This window comes from Cnephaeus nilssonii (genome assembly GCF_951640355.1).
Source record: "Cnephaeus nilssonii genome assembly, chromosome: 3".
Taxonomy (NCBI): domain Eukaryota; kingdom Metazoa; phylum Chordata; class Mammalia; order Chiroptera; family Vespertilionidae; genus Cnephaeus; species Cnephaeus nilssonii.
Genome location: NC_137074.1, coordinates 32,907,229 through 32,925,322, shown reverse-complemented (window position 1 = coordinate 32,925,322; position 18,094 = coordinate 32,907,229). Strand labels below are relative to the sequence as shown.

At 36.5% G+C, this 18,094-nt stretch overlaps 1 protein-coding gene across 1 annotated transcript in view; it reads left to right on the top strand.

The window, feature by feature from the left end:
- The window catches only part of SPATA16 (spermatogenesis associated 16), a gene marked incomplete at both ends in the record, with an annotated part of 163,049 nt that overhangs the window by 6,788 nt on the left and 138,167 nt on the right, over positions 1-18,094 (top strand). Inside the window, 1 exon segment of the mRNA XM_079767270.1 lies at positions 4,652-4,797. Within this exon segment, the coding sequence (XP_079623396.1) occupies positions 4,652-4,797 (146 nt within the window).

Below are 18,094 nucleotides of genomic sequence, written 5' to 3'. Positions count from 1 at the left end.
CAAGGAAGAAAAGATGATTAAAAATTAGAGTATTACCTATATCTATTTCATGCCCAATTCAGAGACACGGGCCTTTTGCAACTAGAAAGCATCAGTCTCTGACTTTGTTCAAAGACTCATTTCTGGGACTCTCAGTGCTACTTCATCCCCCAACTCCACTATTAGTACCTCTCTTTTCCTATCTATGCATAAAATGTTAATCCTTTTAACACTTGGGAAATGGAAATTGATAAATAGCAATTCATATCTCAGCTTGAGATATGAAGTTGAAGATAAGGTGAAAGAAAGCAGTGAACTCTGGAGGTTGAAGTTTGTTTGGATTTAGTGTTGTTCCCCTCCAATTCTCCTGGCAAAGAAATTTCTACATGCAAGGTTTAACAACACCAACGTGACCTGCAAGGAGAACCAAAAAGAAACCACCAACCCAATCTCTAGCAAACATTTGGCATAGATCAGTCTTTTTCACAAACACAGGTCTTTGAAAAGAACCTACATAGTGAAGAAGAGAAAAAAAGGAAGCATATTAAACTCAGGTAGAATCCAGAAGTCATATTTTCATTGTAAATTGTTGAGAAGGTCTACTGAACTTCTAACAGAGAATAGAATAATTTAGGATGATGAGCCTGATGTAGAATAAAGAGAACTTTCCACTTTAAAAAATATTAAAAATGGAACTACCATTTGACCCAGTGATTCCACTCCTAAGAGTATATCCCAAGAATTCAGAAACACCCCTATGTTCAAAGCAGCTCAGTTTACAATAGCTAAGATTTAGAAACAGCCTAAGTGCCCACCAACAGATGGATGGATTAAAAAGCTGTTGTACATCTACACAATGGAATACTATGCAGCTGTAAAAAAGAAAGGACTCTTACCATTTGCAATAGCATGGGTGGAACTAGAGGACACAGACAGTCCTCGGGTTACGTCAGACTCAACGTACATCATTTCGTGGTTACGTCGCGATCTCCCATTTATTTATTAAAAAGAAAAGTTCCGTCATTTCGATGTATGTACATATGTGCTTTATGTGTTTTATTATTTATTTACCACAAGTAAAGGTCAGGAATGGTTAGCTTTCTTTTAAATTTTTGTTACTGTTTCACTTCATTACTGCTGTGTATGTGCTCCACGTGAGTGATGTAGGTGCTTATGTAGGTGGGTTCCGACTTACGGCAAAAATCACGTTACGTAGGAACGGATTTCCAAGGTAAAGCGAGGATCTACTTTTTATGCTAAGTGAAGTAAGCCAGTCAGAGAAAGATAAATATCACATGATCTCACTCATTTGTGGAATCTAATGAACAACATAAACTGATGAACAAAAATAGACGCAGAGACATGGAAACATCCATCAGGCTGTCCAACCTCAGAGGGAATGCAGGGGGTGGGGGGGGGGGGGGGGAGAGACCAACCAATGAACTCATGTGCGTATGTGCATAACCCATGGACACAGATGGTAGAATGGTGAGGGTTTAGGGGGAAAGGAGCGTTAGAGAGGGCAATGGGGGAAAGGGGGACATTTTAATACTTTCAACAATAAAGATTTATTTAAAAACAAAACTGGAAAAAAATTAGTTCTAGCCTCTGCTACTAACTGGGGCTAATCACTAATCTTTTTTTTGCATGGGTTTTAATACCTATCAAATGGAGAAGATTGTTTTATCTGCTTCATGGAGATAATAAGATACTAAATGTAATTATGTGCATGGAAACCTTTTAGAAATTATAAAAATTCATTAGTAATGAATTCTCTAATATCTTTCATTTTTAAAGATTGTCCTCCACATTTCTGATTTCATTCTATCACTTAATTCTTTACTTTTTGCTTCTAATTTAAAATTTACACATATATAATTTTTAATTTCTTTAGAATTTTACTTCCTCTATTCCTTAATCTCACTTTTTCAAAATAACCAAAAGAATACTGCCTTTTCATATTTTAAAATCCTCCATAGTTTAATTCAAAAACAATATAAAAACCTTAAGAATTACCGGTTGGATGGATAATATATCCTAATTTGTTGATATTTAATATTTAATAACTCAAATGGTGCCATGTTTTTCAATATTTATTGTTCTCTCTGAGATCTTAAGAGATCACTCAAAATTATGTCCAAGAAATATAGTCAGCAAACATTCACCACACAATATTTAATTAAGGGAGAACCTATTAGCAATATCAATCTTGCTAATGATGATCCTAATTTTTTAAAATGTGTGGAATTTTTAAGAATAGGACCCACAATGTAATATTTAATATTGGTTATTTCTGCTATTAGTAGGATGTATGTTATTTTTATCTATGTTTTTAACCTTGAAATTCCTGTGTGCCACAATTTCTGAAAATAGGTTTGATATTTATTACTTAAAATAACAAGAAAAACTTTAGATAAAGTATTTCATAAAGTATTATCACCTAGTTTTCAGAAAATTATCAAATATAGTTTGTAAAATAAGTATTTTCTTATTAAAATTTGTGCTTGTGATTTTATTTTACTATTAAAATCTCAATATCTAGCTCCTTATCGAAACAACTATACCCATAAGGGTTTTCACTGCCTTTTCCCTTTAATATTATGCTTTTAATTTGTCCATGCTTGATTAAAATAAAAAATTAACACCTAGTATTATTTTTCCTAACTCAAAGTCTTCTCACTGATATAGCAGGTGGTTTAAAAGTGTCTATTTCCTTATCTCCATAATGTAGTTCATTAAATACTTAGTATATAGTCTTAGACAACTATAACTTGAACAAAATCATTTTTCCTACATTCAAGCAAATTTAGACCATATTAAAGTCCTCCACCTTCTAGGGAATTAACTTCTCAGTCTTTACAAATGTCTGTATAGAAATTTTAAAATTCAGTAAAATATCTGGACTGTTCTTTTGTAATCATGATATCAGTATTTTGTCTACATTTACCTATAATTATACCTTTAAATTCAACATATTCTCTACATATTTGCCTTATTTCAAAGCTTATTTCAGAGATATACCACTTTGGTAAAAACAAATAAAGTAATCTTTGATAAAATCAAGAAAGTTCTCTATCTTACAATACTTGATTGATAAAACAAGATTACTACAAATATACATAAAAATCTACCCAGCAGGCTGCCTGCTTCCCATTTTAATGTGAATTGAAAAATTACCTTTGTCTCTCAGTGCTGTCTTACAGTTTGGTTTTATGAAGTACTCCCTTCAGTGTGCTAAGATTGATTATTTTTATTTCTTTTCTGGCCTTGAGTCTCATAGAAGTAGAAAATACTGCAGACATTAGAAGATAAGGCATCTATTCTTCACTTGGTTTTGGTGGTCATAGACAAAGCCTTTAATATTATTAAGTCTGAAGGTTGGCTTCCTCTTGCTCTGTAGGATCTGAATGCCCTCGTGGAAGCTACTCCACAACTCCTCCCTAAATGGCCCACATTCATCGCACAATAAGTGTGCTTGGGAACAAAAGTTTGTCTGTTCCACCATATTAAAGAGTACAGAAAGGAAGGGGCAAAGAATATATAAAATGTGTGGCTTGTTTGTTTCTTTGCTGTTTCTGTAAAATTTTGTATCAAGAGTCCAGGAAGTTTGGGTATTTAAGACTTGGAAAAGATAACGCCAATTTTATTTAGAAGATAAAAATCATTCAAGAAGTTCTAGAATTTGGGCATATGCCCGGGAGTAGGGGAGGCCGGGGGAAGGTCAATGGGGAAAAAAAAGGAGACATATGTACTACTATTTGTAATACTTTAAACAATAAAATAAAATTTAAAAAAGAAGAAGTTCTAGAATTTGAATACTGTGATATAATAGCAAACAAAACTACACAATAGAAAAGAACAAAGATGCAGATATCCTGAATAAGGTCCCTAAACAGAAGGTGGCGTTTTTTCTTCCCCATCATCCTTGAATCGAAGGAACAGTAGAAAATTCTGAGGTGGGGGTAGAAAGTGCTGATCTACCCTTGTCATATTATTGACACGTCTTAGTGTTTGGGGTTCTCCAAAAATTTTTGTTTTTTTTCTCTGTAGTTTATTCATAGTGTCCAGAAACCATTGACTTCCTGGAATTTTTATTAAGAATTCCACATTCTTGCCATGTTTTGCAGATACTGTGGCCTCTGCCAATAAATTCTAATAAATTTTTACTTCTCTTCTTTCAATAACATCCTAGAGAATATGATTCAGACTCAAATTAATCACTGATCATGTTAATGGCTCCTAGGAGTTTACTTCCGATACCTCTTATTATATTAAATCAAACTTGATAGTGTGCTAGATCATTGCTCAGCTGGGTTTTCATAAAAGCACTGGTATTTAATATGATTTATACCTGGTTTTCTGTTAATGTCTTTGCTTATTGTGTGCTTTATTTTTAAAACAGACATTCCTAGCAAATGACAATTCTTTAAAATATATCATACTTCTAAAATATTTTACAGGAAGCATTTTACAGTAAAATGTGTTACTTATTTTCCATTATAGTCATATAATAGTGAACAGAAACTATTTATTTAATTTAAAATCAAAACACTAATATTTTACTTGCAGTTTGGTAAAAGTGTGTGTACATATATGTGTTTTACTTATTTAAAAGATAAATTATATCCCAATATTATTAGGATATTTAAAGTATTGTGTGTGTGTTTTTAAGCTTTGCAGCAAAGGGGCAGTTCTGGGAAAACCATTTGAAGCATCTGCTGAAGATATAGCAAGTGTGGCAAGTTTTATTGAGACGAAGCTTGTTATATGCTATCTACGGATGAGGAAACCTGACCTTGCTTTGAATCATGCGCATAGGTAAAGTAAAATATTAATAACCACAAGTAAGTATTATCTATGCAAACAGAGGCTATTCTGTCAACTTGTATTATCAATTCCCATTCCACTTAAAGACAAAACAGAAAAACATTTCTTCATTACTTGAGTTATGTTAAGCTAGACAATCATAGACACCACAAAAGGCATCTCAAAACCTAATGAAAGAGCTCTAGCCGGTTTGGCTCAGTGGATAGAGCCTGCGGACTGAAGGGTCCCAGGTTCAATTCTGGTCAAGGGCATGTACCTTGGTTGTAGGCACATCCCCAGTAGGGGGTGTGCAGGAGGCAGCTGATTGATGTTTCTAACTCTCTATCCTTTTCCCTTCCTCTCTGTAAAAAAATCAATAAAATATTGTTTTAAAAAAAAACCTAATGAAAGAAATAGACATAAATGACTATTTCATAATGCAGGATAAAATACAAAGACAAATAACTGTGGTAGCAAATTTCTGCAGGAAGAAAGAAGGGAGACAATAAAGTAACTAAGGGAGGAGATACTGAAAGATGAGAGGATTTCCAAAATTGCCCAAAATATGGAAAACGGTGGAAGGGAAGCCTGAGAAAAGCTTGGAAGTTTGTCGCTTATTTTTTGGTGATAACACAGCTAATCAAAGGACACTATTCAGGGCATGAGAGCTGTCCAAAGGTATGAAACACTTTTTACTTATGTCCTTAAAAGTTTGTTCTCTTATATATTTTTATTACTCTTCATAACTCTGTATTGTTACATTATCTTGTGACTTCTTAGAATCCCCAGGCCTATTTTTTTCTGTGAAATTATTCCTCTCTGTGGCCTGTTTCTTAAAAGCCTTGCTCTTCTTCTCCTGGGTAATAATCAGTTTAATCTACATCAAAGATAAAGTGATTCTGTTATGCCTTTCAAATAACTCTTTCCTTAGAATTATGATGTCTCTGTCCCTCCCTGCCTGACTTAGAGCAATTTACCTAGAACATTTGTCTTGTCCATTCTCTGATCTCACAGCCTATATTCTTTTGGATACAAACAGCAAAACTAATACCAACATGAAAGAAAAATGCCTGCCCTGTTAATAACCACTAGGAAACATAACTATCAATCATATTATGACCTATTGTGTAAGCAGGAGATCTGCCAGCCTGGTAAAAGTCACTTACAACTCCACATCCACAAAGATGAGAAAGTTCTACCCAAAATTCTTCACAGCCCAGAGGAGACCTCAAGCTTGTAGGCTTAAGACTGACATCAAGAACCTGCAGACAACAAAATCACTTTGAAATTCACAAGATAACCTACTTGAAAGATATTTTTCTGAGTAAATAAACTACAGAACCTAAGGCATATTTTCTTTGACAATGAAAGAAAATTCAGTTCCCTATAGTTTCCAAACCCAGTATCAAGACATATGGCCTGTCCAAGAATTATATTCCACTTCCACTTAAAATAACCAATATCGAAAATGTAACATGTATTTTAGTATGTCAAACTATTGGGATTTCTGGGCTACTTGGGTGACTTGTGAGCATTTGGAGGAAAATATTTGAAATTGGGACTAGCTCAGAAAAATCTATAGACATATGTAAGCAATAATGAATTGAAGCCCACTAAAAAGTAATTATATATCACCTTCTCCATGGCTTTCACTACACATAAACAGGACCACTAACATGGCCTACACTTTAAGAAAAAAATATCTCCTGGATAGCAGAATGGTTTGATAAATTTTCAAAATACTTACAATAATAAAAGGGTTCCAATTGGTATGGTCAGGTCAAAATTATATTCAGTGTTATAAGAAATGAACATGGATCAAACATTCCACTAAAATCCAAATTGACCAATGTCACCCCAATAAAATTTAATTTAAAAAGAGAAACAATTGCCCTAGCTGGTTTGGCTCAGTGGATAGAGCATCGGCCTGCGGACTAAAGGGTCCCAGGTTTGATTCTGGTCAGGGGCACATGGCCGGGTTGCAGGCTCAATCCCCAGTAGGGGGAGTGCAAGAAGCAGCCGATCAGTGATTCTCTCTCATCATTGATGTTTCTATCTCTCTTTCCCTCACCCTTTCTCTCTGAAATCAATAAAAATAAAAAATAAATAAAAAAGAAACAATTAAAAGCTATTATTCATGAGGATACAAGGATTATCTTCAATAAGTTTATTATTTAGACTTAAAAACTTTTATTTTAAAACTAAGAGTGCTCTTTCAAGACCTTGAAAATTACTGAAGGGAGGATACATAATGCTGAATAGTAAAATCATCTTCCCTATTTGCTAGAATAAACTCTTGTAAATTTTTTTTCTACTTTACAATAATTTCTGCTTCTGTTTATAACTTGAACATTAAGTAAGAAATATAAATAAATAGAGGTTAAATAGTCAATACATACAATTAATAATGCACCAAATGAAATAAATCATTTTGCTAGGCTTGTCATATTGCGGAACGGCGGAAGTGAGTGTATATAATTCTATTAAAATGTTTTCAAAGAGCTCAGATTTAAAAGCAGATATTGAAATACAATCAATGTATATCTAAATTGATTAGTCGGGATACTCAGTCTATAAATAGCTTACAACCATTAGTTATACTCTGAATGCAAAATTTTGCTTTTGTATTATTATCATATTGTGATGATTGATTCTAATCATGGATCAAAATATTCCTTTTTGCATTTATTTGCATTTGCTGAAGCATCCTTTCTTTAATTTTATGGAAATGTGAAGTCTACAGCATATCTTTCAGAGATTTGTTAACACAAAATTAGCTTAAAACTATCATATAGTTTTGTTTCTGATAAGAATAAATGCATGTTGTTTTGTCGTGTAGAAGACTATGAGAACCATAACTTTACAGTTTTAAGTTCAACAAAGATACATTTTAAAAATAATTAGTTTAGTGTTGACATTTAAAATATGATAATACATGATACAAAGTCTCTGGAAATAATTATTAGCAAAAATAGTTTTTTCTTTTTGTTAATTTTATATTCAAAGTGGCAAACCTGGGCATCTTTTTTCTCCCCACTTTAATCAAAAGTGACACTTGGGGCGGGGGGGAGTGACACCTAGATTCACCAGTCAAATATATAAACTCTGTACTGACTTCATTAACTCGTGTCATTTATCAGTAGATATTTTGAACATACCAGGCTGATTTCTAATTACTGCTGTCTTATCAAGAGTAAAAATTCTGCTGTAACTCTTTTCCATCATATAATTATATCTTGATGTATATAATTGTAAAGATTCTAATCATGTATGTCACTTGTTTGAATATTTCTCACCTTTAGATTTTTGTTTGTTCTTTGTTGCAGAATTTTGATGCCACAATGTGGCAAGCAAGATGAAATACAAATATCAGTTATGTGAAAAAGATTCTATTTTCAAAAATTTTTTTATAATGGCAGCATCTACATTCATTCATTCATTCATTCATTCAGCAAATAGTTATTGACTTCCTACCAATCACCTTGCTAGGCAGTGAGGAGGCAGTTTTAAACAGGAAATATATGGTATTTATACATAGCAGAAAAATAGCAAAGTTAAACAAATAAATATTAATACATCTATGAGAAAAGAGTGTGATAAATACTATGAAGGAAATAAGCACAATTTCATTTCACAGAGGCAGCACAGTATATGGAATCAGCACAGAGTCTGGAATTTGACTGAGATTCAAATTCTGACTCCTCTACTCAATATTAGTCTGAATTTAATTCTTTACAAAATTGGGTTATAATAATAGTATCTACTTCACAAATACTATCTCACAGGGTTTCAAAAAAATTAAATCCAAACCCATGTATTTTTTTTTATTCCAGCCCTAAATGAGTTACTGATATTGAACCTACCTTCCTGCTATAAAAAACTGGACAAAAGATATGAGAAAACTGTGTTCAGACATTGGACAATGGTCACAGCAGTCCTCTAATCCCTGAGAGAAGGGAAATACACATCGTGAGCCCCACAGTTTTCTCAACTTTTTACGTGTGTTATTTTCCTGCTTTAATTCAGGGAGATGGAGATCAAATTAAACTACTGTCTTGCTGAGTTGAGGATATAGAGATTAGGATACTACACTGCCAAAAAAAGTTGTAATTTATAGGGCAATTGGCCAAAGAAGAGGTTGCTATGTAAGGAAGTTATGGTTAGAAGTCTACATGAGGATTTACTGCACATTCTTAACCAATGTGAGTAGTGAGACTCATGTAGCAGAGATTCCCTACTAAAGGTCTAAATGCTAAATGGAAATATTAGAGGAGCTGCAGTGCTAGATGATGTTGGAGTACCCATGCAGAGACCTCACTGAGTACCTCAGACATTCAGTTGAGACCCCAGAGAGACCCTCACTGAGTACCTCAGACATTCAGTTGAGACCCCATGCTTTTTGAGTAATGACCATGTCCTCAGAAAGGACTACACCTTAGGATCAAGCTCCAAAGCCCAAACAGACCTACCCAAACGTAGTCATAATAAGTGAAGAGAGGATGAGACTCTTAACAGAAAAATTAAAACTGTAGAAAATAATCAAATAGAGATTTTGTATAGATTAATACAATATCCAAAATAAAAAATGTACTGATTGACCTTAACATCAGTTTGGAGCCTTAGCTGGGTGGCTCAGTTGGTTTGTGTATCGTCCTGATATGTCAAGGTTGTGAGTTCAATCCTTAGGCCACATACAAGAATCAACCAATGAATGCATAAATAAGTAGAACAACAAATCTATATTTCTCTCTCAAATCAATTTTAAAAAATCAGATTGGAGATTGCTAAAGATAAGTTTAGTGAAGCTTAAGACAAATTAATAGAAACTACCCAATATGAAGAACAAAGAGTAAAAAAAGATTTTAAAAAATTAACCAATGCTTCAGTGACCTATTCTAAAGTACTGTAACAAGCAATCTAGTCTACATGTGATTTAAGTCTCAAAGGGAATTTTCCAAATTTGGTTAAAAAAAAAAAAAGGAAGACATTTAGCTCCAACTAGTATAAATACAAAGAAAACCACATCTAGGAACATCATAATGAAACTCTTTGAAAACCCAAGACAGAGAGAAAATATTGAAGGCAGTAGAAGATAAACAACACATTACATACAAAGGAACAATGATACAAATAACAGGTGACTTTTAATTGGAAATAATGGAGACCAAAATGCAACAGAACAACTTTAAAGTGGTGAAAGAAAAATAAGTGATGTCAAGCCAGAATTCTATATTCAGTAAAAATATTCTTCAAAAATAAGAGTAAGATAAATATATCTTTATATAAATAAAAGTTTTTAAATTAACCTTAATCAGATCTACACTTGGAGGAAAGCTAAAGAAGATATTTCAAGCTGAAGTAAATTACAATACATTGAAATTTGGATCTACAAAAAGGAATGAGTAGCACTAGAAATGGTAAATAAGTAAATATAAAACACAATTTTTCTTTTCAAAGTGTATTTAAAGAAGAATGAGTATTTAAAGGAAAATAATAGCATTTTATCATATTATCTAAAGTAAAAACAATAAATAATATGATTACATTATTTCAGTGGGAAATATTGGACCTCAATACCGCAAAGGCCCAAGGGAGGGAGCACAAATGAAATTTTATTACTAAGTTTCTTAAAGGAAGTAGTACAATATTAACTCTAAGTAGCCTGTGTTAAATTAAGGATGCATGTTATAATCCTTTGAATAACTAAAAAATATAAAAAGTAGAGCTAGAAAGCCAATAATTGGCTTAAGATTGTATACTAAAGAATAAGTAACAAAATAAGTAGGAAGGGAGTAATCAAGTGGGAAATTGGAATGTAATAAAAAGATAGTAGAGTTGAACCAAACCATATTCATAATTGCATTAATCATACATTAATTAAACATTGCATTTAAAAGACAGTGATTGCCAATCTAGATTACATAAAAAGATCCAACTATATGTTGTCTACAAAAAGACATAGGTTTAAAGGGAAGAAAGTTTATATACCATACAGCAACCATTAAAACCTGTGTTTATGTCAATTTTGCCTATGTTAAATATCAAAGTGGACCTCAGGAAAGGGGTACTATCAGAGATTAAAATAAGGCTCAATAAGTAAGATATCTAGAAAATCCTTTCAAATACTTGGAAATTAAATGATAAACATCAAGATAATTATGAGTCAAATGTAAAAAACTAAAATAACCAAAGGCATGGGTTTGAATCTTTGCTTCATCGCTTACTAGCCTTGAATTTCACAAGTAACTTCCCTTTGCCTCAGTTTTCTCACCTTTAAATCTAAGTAAATTTCTTGAAGCCATTCCTGTATCTCAAAATATATCGGATTTGTATTTTATTTCAGTCCCAACAAATATAGATTATTTTCAATGGTAATAATACCAATAAATTATACATATGCATAGAGGAAACTATTCTTATTTTTAAAATATGTTTTTATTGATTTTTAGAGAGACAGGAAGGGAAAGGGAGAGAAACATCAATGAGAGAGAGAAACATTGATTGGCTGCCTCCCGCATGCACCCTAACAGGGGAGCAAGCCTGCTACTTGGGCATGTGCCTTGACCAGGAATCTAACTGGTGACCTTTGGTGCATGGATGATGACACACTGGCCAGGGCAGAGGAAACTATTATTTTTAAAATATCCTTTTTGAACCCCAACAGATACTCAATTAAGTAGACAATTTGAAAAATCCTGTGAAAATAGACCTTTTGGGACCTTATTTTCCACAACTTTGAGGATAATTAAAATGCTTAGAGGAGATATGAGCTTCAAGCATTACAGATATTTGTGAGATTTGTTTTCTGGGGGTATTTTTTTAAATTGATTTCAAAGAGAAAGAGGAAGGGAGAGAGATCCTAAAACTGGATTGGATTCCTTAAGTTGCCTGTCCAAGTAGCAAAATATGTAATTAAAAAGATCATACTCTTTATATTAAATACTAGAGGCCCGGTTCATGAAAATTCATCCACTGGAGGGGGGTCCCTCAGCCTGGCTCGACCCTCTCACAGTCCAGGAGCCCTCAGGGGCAGGAGGCAACCGGCGATCAGGGGAAGGCAAAGCCCCATCACACTTCTGCTGCTGCCACTGCCAGCAGCACAAGCCTCGGCCAGCCCTGGTTACCAGAGCCTCAAGTGGCCCTGAGCTGCTGGGGAGCCGCCATCTGAGGCTTGCCTGCGCGTCAGTCGGCCCTGGTGAGCTGGGGGCTGAGGGGACTGGGGGACTCTGGAGGCAGGCACGCGCCTGCCACCCCAGCGGGGCTGAGGGACTGGGCACCACCATCTTGTGGCTGTGGGTGTTGCCATCTTTGAGGGCGTGGCAATTAGTATATTCCCTCCTTATTGGCTGTGGGTGCTGCCATCTTTGTGAGGGCATGATGGTCAATTAGCATATTCCCTCTTTATTAGATAGGATATTTACAAACTTTCCTGATTATATTTTAATATTTTCATTATACAGAGCTTGCAATAGATTGATTAAAATAATTCCACCTACAGGATTTTTATATTGTCTCCATTATACAATGCCATTCATTCCATGGCTTTTCAGCCAAACATGTCATCTTCTACATTTATATTCAAATTGACTGCATTTTAATTTACAGTCATCTTGCTTGATGTTTTGTGTCTCATTCTAGCTTCCACTCTTTCTCTTCTAACAATTTAGTTTAGTCTTATCTCTGAAGTCAGTATCCATTTAGCTTTTATCTTTCCTTCCCATTAACTCATTAATATAAAAATGGTTTATCCTATATAATAAAGATGTAATATGCAAATTGACCCTCATGCCCTTGCACAAGATGGCCGCCCCCATGTGGTCAAAGATGGCCAGCAGGAGAGGTCAGTTAGGGGTGGCCGCCCCCATGTGGTCAAAGATGGCTGGGCAAGGGAGGTCAGTTAGGGGTGACCAGGCTGGCAGGGGAGGGCAGTTGGGGGCAACCAGGCCTGCAGGGGAGGGCAGTTGGGGGGCAACTAGGCTGGCAGGGGAGGGCAGTTGTGGGGGGACCAGGCCTGCCGGGGAGGGCAGTTAGAGGTGACCAGGCTGGCAGGGGGAGGCAGTTGTGGGGGGACCAGGCCTGCAGGGGAGGGCAGTTGGGGGTGACCAGGCTGACAGGGGAGGGAAGTTAGGGGTGACTGGGCCGGCAGGGGAGGGCTGTGGGGGTGACCAGGCTGGCAGGGGAGGGCTGTTGGGGATTACCGGGCCAGCAGGGGAGGGCAGTTGGGGGCGATCGAGCAGGCAGGGGAGGGCAGTTGGGGGCAATCGGGCCAGCAGGGGAGCAGTTAGGCGTCAATCAGGCTGGCAGGAGAGTGGTTAGGGGGTTATCAGGCTGGCAGGCAGAAGCAGTTAGGGGCAATCAGGCAGGCAGGCAGGCGAGCGGTTGGGAGCCAGCATTCCGGATTGTGAGAGGGATGTTGGACATCCCCCAAGGGGTCCCAGATTGGAGAGGGTGCAGACTGGGCTGGGGGACAACCCCCTCCCCCAGTGCACAAATTTTGTGCATTGGCCCTCTAGTAAATAAGAAAGCACTATATATTTTTGTAATAAATCTTTATTGTTCATATTATTACAATTGTTCCTCTTTTTCCCCCCATAGCTCCCCTCCACCTGGTTCCCACCCCACCCTCTTCCCTTATCCCCCCCCCCCCACTGTCCTCATCCATAGGATCCATAGGTATACAATTTTTATCCAGTCTCTTCCCGCACCCCCCACACCCCTTTCCCCCAAGAATTGTCAGTCCACTCCCTTTCTATACCCATGATTCATATTCACCAGTTTATTCTGTTCATCAGATTTTTTATTCACTTGATTTTTAGATTCACTTGTTGATAGATGTGTATTTGTTGTTCATAATTTTTATCTTTACCTTTTTCTTCTTCTTCCTCTTCTTAAAGAATATCTTTCAGCATTTCATATAATACTAGTTTGGCGGTGATGAACTCCTTTAGCTTTTTCTTATCTGTGAAGCTCTTTATCTGACCTTCAATTCTGAATGATAGCTTTGCTGGCTAGAGTAATCTTGGTTGTAGGTTCTTACTATTCATCATTTTGAATATTTCTTGCCACTCCCTTCTGGCCTGCATAATTTCTGTTGAGAAATCAGCTGACAATCGTATGGGTGCTCCCTTGTAGGTAACTAATTGTTTTTCTCTTGCTGCTTTTAATATTCTCTCTTTGTCTTTTGCTCTTGGCATTTTAATTATGATGTGTCTTGGTGTGGTCCTCTTTGGATTCCTTTTGTTTGGGGTTCTCTATGCTTCCTGGACTTGTAACTCTATTTCTTTCACCAGGTGGGGTAAGTTTTCTGTCATTATTTCTTCAAATAGGTTTTCAGTATCTTGCTCTCTCTCTTCTTCTGGCACCCCCATAATTCAGATGTTGGTACACTTGAAGTTGTCCCAGAGGCTCCTTACACTATCTTCATATTTTTGGATTTTTTTTTTCTTTTTGCTTTTCTGGTTGGGTGTTTTTTGCTTCTTTGTATTTCAAATCTTTAACTTGATTCTTGCAATCCTCTAGTCTGCTGTTGGATCTCTGTATATTATTTCTTATTTCAGTCAGTGTATGCTTAATTTCTAGTTGGTCTTTTTTCATATCTTCGAGGGTCCCACTAAATGTATCGGCCTTTTCAAGAAAATTCTTGAAAAACCTTATCACCGTGGTTTTGAACTCTATATCCAGTAGTTTTCTTTCCTCCATTTTTTTCATTTGTGACTTGTTTCTTTGTCTCCGCATTTTGGCTGCTTCCCTGTATTGATAGAGTGGCTTTGTGTGCTAGGTGTCCTATAGAGCCCAGTGGCTCAGCCTCCCCAGTTACTTGAGGTGGACACTCTTGGTGCACCCCTTTGTGGGCTGTGTGCACAGTCTTGTTGTAGTTAAGTCTTGATTGTTGTTGGTATCACTGGGGGGAATTGACCTCCAGGCCAATTGACTGTGAGGATCAGCTGTGTCTACAATGGGAGAACTTCTGTGCTGGAGACACTGTTATGAGACAATACTTGCTTCAGTGGGGCTTTGGTGCTCACTGAGTCTGCCCCCTGAGTGTGTCCCTTGTGGATCTGAGGAGTTGTAATCTGGATGGTCCTACTCTGACCCCTGGGTACACTGGCTCTTGGATCTCCAAGGAGGTGCTAATTTAGCCTCTGCCTGAGGCCACCCAGTAGGAGCTCTGGAGAGATCTGCAGATTCCTCTTCTTTGTTTGGGTTTTGGAGGTGCCCAGATGAGGCCCAGCTGTGAAGCAATGCAAGCTGCTGTGGAGCCTTGGGCCTTCTTTTGGATGTTCTGGATCTCACTGACTCAGCTGCAGTTTGTTAGGTAAGTTTAAAATTCAAAGGATCAGGCCATTCATATGCAAAAGCCTCTGCACTCAGCTTGGATGGGGCTGAGTCTCAGGGTGGAGCGAAAAGCAATGGCTTCCTGGAGCAGGATCTCAGGGCGGAGCAAACAGCGATGGTTTCCAGTCAGCCCTGCCCTAAGAGGCCCCTGGTTCTCAGTATCCCATGGTAATCGCTGCAAGCACCTCTGAGAGAAAGCCGCCCTCAAGTTTCGCCCGCTGCCAGACAGTTCAGTTTCTCCCCGTATGAGTCTGGGTCCCCAGAGTCTCACCTGGAACTGGAGTTCAGAGCAGTTGGGAGCTTTTGTCTCCCTCCTGATTGAGAAAGCCAGCCACATACTCAGTTGCCAGCCCTCTCTGCGCGCGAGCGTGCGCCTTCATACCTCTGCCTTCCACAGCTCCTGTAAGTCTCAGTGTGCTTTTCTCTTTCCTTCTAGTTGTAGAATTTCCACTCAGCCAACCTTCCTGTGGTTCTGGATGATGTCTGTTTTGTCTTTTAGTTGTAGTTTTGAAATTTTTGTGCAAGGCAGCGTTTAGGTGTTTACCTATGTCGCCATCTTGGTTTCTGGTCTCAAGGAAGCAGTATATTAATGAAATGGAGTGGTATTCTTATGCAACAATGTCTTTAGAAGGTAAATCTATCAGTTTTTGTTGGTTTGCTTCCCTGCTTTTGATTTCCCTGTGTTTCTTGAAAAGTAGTGCAGAGGGTGCTAACATGCTAAGTATGGCCTTTAGGAAATGTCCATTTTGATCCAGTCCTCAAGATGGCAAGTTGGCTGCACAGACACTCCTCATGGGTGGATCTATTCCTATGTTATTGTAAGATGATTCTATTAAACAAATGACTTAGCCTTTCTGCAGCCTCTTCCTCTGTAAATTCTCACTGGGGTATTAAAAGCATTCATGTACTTAAAATGTTCCAAAATATGTCAGTTGCTTGGCCTGGGATAAGTACAAATGAGAACAGAAGAGATATGTTTGTATCTACTTCCTGTAAGGTTCAAAATTTCCCAGAATTAATTCTGCAAATACAAATAAAGAAAGGGAGCTGTAAATTTTCTTGTAATGTGTTTATACAAGGTTCAGCAAGTAAAGGTCTGGGTTTAAATCTCTGCAACATCACTGACTAGCCTTGACTTTCACAAGTCACTTAACTTTGCCTCAGCTCTGCATTTCTGAACAAGGGATAATGACAGTATCTTCCTTACCACTTGCAACGGGGGTCAAATGAGAGTATAGATGGGGAAATGTTTTGCAAATGGGAAATATTTGTGCAAATCTTAACTTTAAGGTCAATATTATGTGTATTTTCAAAGGCCTCAGGTGACCAACCTGAAATTCTACAAGACTATTGACAACATAGTACTGGCCTCCACTAACAGTTTTGCAAATCCTGGGGTTGTACTGTTACTGCTGTATTTATCTAAACTCTCCTTCATTTCCTCTTCTGTTGTTATGGCAAGAATTCTTCAAGTTTATCCTCTTTCAGGCCTGTGACTTTTCCTTAGTTTTCACAGAAGTCTGAAGAGCAGCCATATGTTAAGTTGTAACACCTTTAGTTTGAAAATAAAAGCCTCCTTGATGGCACTGCCTATAACTTTGCTCACAGGTTCGTGTGACATGCATTCCTTATGCATCTTCCTCACTGGAGAAAATGCAGACCAAGTGCCCTTTCCAGTTACCTGGGGCAAAATAATTTTGTAATTGGATATAAATGTTCTTATAATGTTACCAAGCATTAAGCTTTTGTTAGCAAATACGACTTTCACACAGAAAACAGTTGATTTCACTGTAAGAGATTATCAGATAAAAGAAGTCTAATATATAGCATTCCTATATGTTTAACCTCAATCTTTTTGCTTTCTTAGACTTTTAGTTTCTGTAAGCTTCCTTTGTAGAACCTGTTCAACACAGATAGGCTCTGATGAAGTCTGTTTTGCTTTTTATGAAAAGAAAATAATGTGAGAATCATGTATATAGCCCAAAAAAGGGAAGGGGTATTTTGGTTTTAGGAGAGAGATCAAAAGGATGGGGTGATATAATGCAAATTATTAAACAAGCATGTCCCATGTGCCTCTTCATCTTCATCTATACAGTTGGAGCCTTCATTCCAGTTTTACTATTTACTCAGCCTCAAATTGGCCTTATGACCCCATTATATTTTTAAGCATTATTGAGGATGTCAAAGAGCTTTCTCTTTATGTGTGTTATATCTGTAAATATTTATCACATTAGAAATTAAAATGTAGAAAATTTAAAATACTTATTCATTTAAAAATAATAAACCCATTACATGTTAACATAAAACATATATTTTATGAAAAATAACTCTATTTTCAAAAAGTATACATAGAGGAGTAGCATTGTTTTACATGTTTGCAAATTTGTTAATGTGTGGCATTATAAAAGAAAACTGGGTTCTCATATCTGACTCTGCATTCAATCTGTTGCAAAATGGTTGAACAATATGAAGAAAATCCAGTCTGACATAGATGTATCGTTGGAAAGAGGAAGATGATGTTAATGAACTTTTTAGATAATCCTGAATATTCTTCTTTGATAATAACATCAAGATTTATCAAGTGGTAATTTCTTAAAGATTAATTGCAATGTGGAATCTGAAACTATTATCAACCAATTTGTACTCTGTTACACTAAAAGCCATTTGGTCCCCTTACACTTTGAATGGATTGTTTACCCATGCATGAGTCAGTGACATCATATGTTTATTATTTGGAAAATAATGCATCATTTGCAGATTTCTATTATGCAGAAATCAATTATGCAATAGTAGATTTACAAAATTGCATGTTAATTTCACCAGTCTCATCAGAAAAGTCTTTAAGCATTGGGTGGCTGTCAAACTCACAGTGAGAGATACAAGTTTTTCAAAATTCTAATTTTACTTGAAAGTTCAAACTTTTATTGCTGGCAATAAATACTGTCAGTTGTGTTCCTTTAAGTGACAGGCACAC